Raw genomic sequence first — 6,410 nt, 5'->3', positions numbered from 1 at the left:
GTGGCAGAGAAATGAGGCACAGTTGAGACTCTGCTCACATGGAGTGGAGTCAACTTAAAGTAGCTTCTATGTCGTGAATTCCAACTCTTGGTGACCCTAAATATCTCAGAGTACTGTGAGTTCAATAAGATTTTTCAATATGCCATTTTTCTAAAGTAAATGACTAGACTTTTCTTTTGAGGTGTCTGTTGACAGACTTCTAAACAGGTGCCTTAACTGTTTTTATTTAAGGACCCTTGAAATACTCTTAAAGTATCGTTTTTCGTCCTTCTCCCACTTCCACTGCCAACACCCAGTTTCCTGAAAGAAGAATAACATGTTTTCCAACTTTGTGGGCATTGAAAGATATATAGATACAATACACTGCATCCTCATTATTGTGTCAGGCTATCCAAAACATTAGCAATTCACACTTTGGCAGGAGATGAATCTCACCCTGGTAATAACTGCATCCTGACGTCCTACTCATCATTTGGGATGAGATTATCTTTACATTTTCATTCCAGGAATTCAGAATGGCTGGGTATGTAAAAATGAAAAACATTCCCCTGGCCACTTTCCCATCTGCTTTAAAGTCTGCCTTGCGCTCAGTCTCTCTCTTTACTCACTTATACTCTGTTTAGTGCCAAATGAAATTTCAGTCTTGCCTTTCTTGTCCTCCCAGAAGCTCAGATACAGCTTTCCAATTCTAATCAACTTGTTCCTCTCTATATAAAAACATTCCATTTCTTATTGTTCTTTCTATTTCTTAATATAACTGGTCTACCCTATGAAATTATCAATCGTACTGTGGTGGTTTGCATGTTGCTATGATGAAGAAAGCAATATCACCAATATTTCAAGTACCGGTAAGGTCACTCACTATCAACAAGTTTCAGGGGATCTTCCAGAATAAGAAAGAATAAAGAGCAGGGATGTCCAAGAATGTTGACTATGTATCCAAATAAGATTAAATCATTAACAACTCCAGGCCTTAATCTATAATGATATTGCCTGTTGGTCCAACGGTGAGGATCTTCGTTTTCTTGATATTAAGATGCAATCCATATTGAGGGCTGTAGTCTTATCCTTCTACACCAAACACTTCAAGTTCTCCTCAGTTTCAGTGAGCAAGGTTATGTCATCTCTATAATACAGATTGTTGTTGAATCTTCCTCCAATCCCAATGACACATTCTTCTTAATAAAGTTCAGCCTCCAGAATTTATCTGTTCTGCATATAGATTGAATAGGTATGGAGAAAAGATACATGTCTGAGACACTCCTTTCTTGATTTTGAACCATGTAATATTCTCTTGTCCTGCTCGGATAGCAGCTTGCTGGTCTAGATATAAGTTTCACATAAGCACAATCAAGTGCTCTAGGATTTACATTCTTCTCAGCATTAGCCACACTTTATTGTGATTCAAACAGTCAAATTTCTTTGCATAAAATGTAAATAGACATCCTTCTGGTACACTCTACTTTGAGCCATGATTCATCTGACATCATCAATGGTATCCTTAGTGCATAAGTCCTTTTCTAAATCTGACTTGTATTTCTGATAGTTCTCTTTCAATGTAATGATTTATTGTTTATTTACCATATTCAGCAAGATTTTGCTTGCATGTGTATTAATGATACTGTTCAATCATTTCCACATTCTGTAGGATGAATTTTTATGGAATGGGAATAAATATGGATCTCTTCCAGATAGTTGGCCAAGTAGCTGGCACAACCTAGTGAGCACATGCAGAGCTGCATCTTTTTTGAAATATCTTAGTTGGTGTTCCATCAATTCCTGTGACCTTTTTTTTGCCAATTCCTTTAGAACAGTTTGAACTTCCTCCTTTGTCATCATCGGTTCTTGATTATATGCTACTTCCTGAAAAAAGTTCTGTGCCAGCCAATGATTCTTGGTACAATGACTCTGTGTATTTTTTCATCTTTTTTTGATGCTTCCTGGATCATTCAATATATTGCCATAGCATTCTTAAGTATTGTAACTAATGCTTGAGCTGGTTCTTTAGTTACTTCAGCTTGAGAAATACTGAGTGAGTTCTTCCCTTTTGAGTCTCGGACGCCACTAAAGCTGAAAAATATAATTTTACATATTAAAATTTTGCACTGAGGAATAAAATATGCAAATGGTTTGGAGTTGACAGATTTTGAACAGAGTTTGCAAATATCTATCCCGGTCCTACTGAGAGAAATCTGAGACAAGCTACCTTATAAGGTTTTTCTATAAGTTTTTATTCAGCTTATTTTGCTAAACTATTGACCTAACTGATTAAGTTCTCAGGTATGTGAAACTGGTTCCTCAGCTCAGTTCATTCAGTCTTTCCTCTCACAAACCTCTGTTCCTTATCTTTCTTCTTTATCCCTTTTTCTCATTTTCAGTTATTCACCCTAGCCTTTTGATACATTAATGGATTTTTTCCAGAGCTGGCTAGAAATATTTGGCTCATTTTCAATAGTCCAAAAGATTTGCCATTTTCACCTGGTTGTTTTTGGTTTTTTTAATTTGTCTTTGAAATGAACATTCTCCTAAGTGGTACAGCACTGTTCTGTCCTTTCTCTGTATTGAGGTAACTTTGGATTGCTGTGATACTGAACGGTGTGCCATAATGTTTACACATAGTTGACAACGTTTTCTAGAGCTCACTGATTAAGACAGACTTGGAAGCAGGAGTGGCATTCACTTTCTAAAGATGCCTGTTAAAACTCTATAAACTTAGAAGAAGGACAATAGGTGTTTTTGTTTATAGGTTTGGAACTAGGTGGCACTTAACAACAGCATGAAACACCAAAGCCCATGTCTCCATTTTAGAGTTGGATGAAGTGGCTGGAGTCTGTAAGATGCTGTTCTTGTTTTGGTTGAGGATTTGTATGGATTGTTTGGTTGTTTTTATTAAAGCGTCATAGGTGTTTTTTTGGTCATTTTTTTGGTTGGGTTTTTTTTCTACCAGTTTATTTATAAAATTCTAATACATTGTTTTTAAGAATAAATTCTTGGTCGAGTCCTGATACTAAAACTGAAGCATAGAGTGAAGAAAACTAAAATCCAGTTTATTGTATTTCAGTACTATGTCATAACGGTCCGATAATTTTCCACTTGTTCAACAAGATGGAAAACTCAGATTCCAACGATAAAGGAAGTAGTGATCAGTCTGCCGCACAACGCAGAAGTCAGATGGACCAATTGGATCGGGAAGAAGCTTTCTATCAATTTGTAAATAACCTGAGTGAAGAAGAGTATAGACTTATGAGGGATAACAATTTGCTAGTCACCCCAGGTGAAAGTACTGAAGATGAGTTGTTGAGAAGATTACAACAAATTAAAGCGGGACCTCCACCACCACAAAACCCAGATGAAAATAGAGGTGGAGACTCTTCAGATGATGTCTCTAATGGTGACTCTATAATAAACTGGCTTAACTCTGTCAGACAAACTGGAAATACAACAAGAAGTGGACAGAGAGGAAGCCAATCTTGGAGAGCAGTGAGCCGGACTAATCCAAACAGTGGTGATTTCAGATTCAGTTTAGAGATAAGTGTTAACCGTAATAGTGGGAACCAAAATCCAGAGAACAAAAATGAGCCATCTTTAAGACATTCTAGTGGAGAAAATATGGAAAACATTACCCAAAGGCAACTGGAAAATCCACGGTCTGAATTGACATCTCTAAGGCCATCTAGATTAGAACGAAATTCAACTGAAGCATTAATGGCAGAAGTCCCACCTACTAGAGGTCAGAGAAGGGCGAGAAGCAGAAGCCCAGACCATCGAAGAACCAGAGCAAGGGCTGAAAGAAGTAGATCACCCCTGCAATCAATGAGTGAAATTCCACGAAGATCTCATCATAATATCTCATCTCAGACTTTTGAACATCCTTTGTTAAATGAAGCTGAGGGAAGTTCTAGAACCAGACACCATGTGACATTGAGACAGCAAATAACTGGACAGGAGTTGCTGAGCAGGGGTCTCTTTCCAGCTTCTGGAACAAGAAATGGTTCCCAAGGTACAGGTTCTTCAGATACAACTGGCAGTCGTGAATCTACAGGATCAGGACAGAGACCACCAACAATAGTTCTTGATCTTCAAGTAAGAAGAGTTCGTTCCGGAGAAAATCGGCAGAGAGATAGCATAGCTAGCAGAACTCGATCAAGGTCTCAGACACCAAACAACACTGTCACTTATGAAAGTGAACGAGGAGGTTTTAGGCATACATTTTCACGTTCTGAGCAAGCAGGTGTAAGAACCTATGTCAGTGCCATCAGAATTCCTATTCGTAGAATTTCAAATACTGGGTTAAGTGAAACTACATCTGTTGCCATTCAGACCATGCTAAGGCAGATAATGGCAGGTTTTGGTGAATTAAGCTACTTTATGTATAGTGATAGTGATTCAGAAACTAGTGGCTCTGTCCCAAGTCGAAATGTAGAAAGGACAGAGTCACAGGATGGACGAAGAGGGGGTTCTGGTGGTGGGAGCAGTTCTAGTTCAAGTTTCAGTACTAGGCTTAGTTCTACTTTCCATGGTGAAAGTTCAGAAAGTAGTTCAGATGTGTTTGAAGGCAGTAATGAAGGAAGCTCATCATCAGGTGCCAGACGAGAGGGTCGGCATAGGGCTCCAGTAACATTTGATGAAAGTGGTTCTTTGCCTTTCCTTAGTCTGGCTCAATTTTTCCTCTTAAATGAGGATGATGATGACCAACCTAGAGGACTCACCAAAGAACAAATTGACAACTTGGCAATGAGAAGTTTTGGTGAAAATGATGCATTGAAAACTTGCAGTGTTTGTATTACAGACCATACCGAAAGCAACAAACTCCATAAACTACCTTGTTCTCATGAATACTATGTTCACTGCATTGATCGCTGGTTATCTGAGAATTCTACCTGTCCTATATATCGCAGAGCAGTCTTAGCTTCTGGTAACAGAGAAAGTGTTGTGTAATTAAAATCTGGACTCTCATCTATATAGCTGGTGTAGTGATGGGCACACAATAATCACCTGCTTTATATGTCCACTTTTTGAGTGGTGATTAAATGTAAAGTAACCTGAGTTGCATTATTGTTTTCTGAATGAATTACTGTCCTTCCTCCAATTTCTGTTCCAGAATAAAAGGAAATCTTTTAAAAGCAAAAAAAAAAGAATAAATTCTTTCCATTTCCCTCACCCTGCCCCCATCAAATTGTACAACCCCATAATTAATCACCCCTTCCCCTTCGCATCCTCATTCCTCAGCTTCCATCCTCTCCCACCCCTCTTGGCCCTTATATTTAAAAGTTGGGTTTGAGAGATTATATTTTAATCCCTTGTTCCTATATTTTGGAGGAACATTCTTTTAAGTCATACAGCACTCTGGCCAGTTTTCTGTGATGAGGTAATCTGGGTTTACTGTGACACTGAGTCTTGTGCCGTTGGATTTCAAATGCCATAATGGAACAACTATGTCACACGTGTGCCAAACACCATAATCTCTACCCATGGTGGACAGCGTTTGGTGGAGCTCCCAGTTTAAGACAGGTTTGGAAGCAGAATTGGCATCCACTTCCTAAATCATACGCCTCTGAAAACTCTATGAACTTGGAGAAACAATGACAATTATAGAAAGGCTTCAGGCCTTTAGTTGGTAGGGAAGCTATGAGTCGTGCTCAACTTAAAAACAATAAGCAGCAAGTGGTGGCTAATTCGTTGTAAATTGTCAAAGTGTCTTCTGATCTAGAAGTGTTTCTACTTTCTCACACATTTCAAACTAAGAAGATGTCATCATTCATCTTTCTGCTAGCTTTTCTTAAGCTCCATTCATCCTCTCTCTTTGCGTTAAGATCAAGAGACGTGGCCAGTATTACAAGGTTAAATTTAGAGTTTTATTTCTGCCCTTCTAATTGCTTTCCAGGATCTCTGGTCATATACTGGTTTTATCAAAACTCAGCTGCTAACCAGAAGGAGAGCAGTTGGAATCAAGCAGCCATACCACAGCTAGGAGATGGGGCAGCCAGTTTCCAAAAGATTGACAGCCTTGGAAACTATGGGAAAGTTCTAGCCTTTCCTCAAAGATCACTACAAGTCAGAACTGAGTCAACAGGAATGAGTTTGATTTTGTGGAATTGCAGTCTTTATCTTTGTTCCTGTGGATTTAAAGTTACTAGAAAGAAGGATCAGTTTTGTTTGTTGAAATTCACTAACTTTGTTAAAAACAGAGCATTCAACCTCAATTTTGGCCTGAAATAAAGTGACAAATCATTTGACCACTAAATCCATTTCAATAGAAATATGTTTTCTAAACTTCTTAGCAGGGAATACCAGAGGAATGTCTATCCGTATTTCATTGACTATGCAAAGGCATTTGACTGTGTAGATCATAACAAACTATGGTTGACGCTGAGAAGAATGGGAATCCCAGAACACTTGATCATTCTAAT

At 38.4% G+C, this 6,410-nt stretch overlaps 1 protein-coding gene across 1 annotated transcript; it reads left to right on the top strand.

Annotated features, from left to right (window-relative positions):
• The first annotated feature begins 3,105 nt into the window (after positions 1–3,105).
• LOC102873938 (E3 ubiquitin-protein ligase RLIM-like) lies at positions 3,106–4,938 on the top strand. Its single transcript, XM_006892785.1, has one exon. It carries the CDS (start codon positions 3,106–3,108, stop codon positions 4,936–4,938), a length of 1,833 nt encoding a protein of 610 aa, XP_006892847.1.
• Positions 4,939–6,410: the final 1,472 nt, after the last annotated feature.

The sequence above is a fragment of the Elephantulus edwardii genome, unplaced genomic scaffold, assembly GCF_000299155.1.
Source record: "Elephantulus edwardii isolate Elephantulus edwardi_28Jun2011 unplaced genomic scaffold, EleEdw1.0 scaffold00119, whole genome shotgun sequence".
Taxonomy (NCBI): Eukaryota; Metazoa; Chordata; class Mammalia; order Macroscelidea; family Macroscelididae; genus Elephantulus; species Elephantulus edwardii.
Note: the sequence above shows the minus strand (reverse complement) of the source record. Positions and strands in the feature narration are given on the sequence as shown.

Coding starts and splice junctions, on each gene's coding strand:
- LOC102873938 (XM_006892785.1), top strand. CDS start 3,106: ATGGAAAACTCAGATTCCAACGATAAAGGAAGTAGTGATCAGTCTGCC.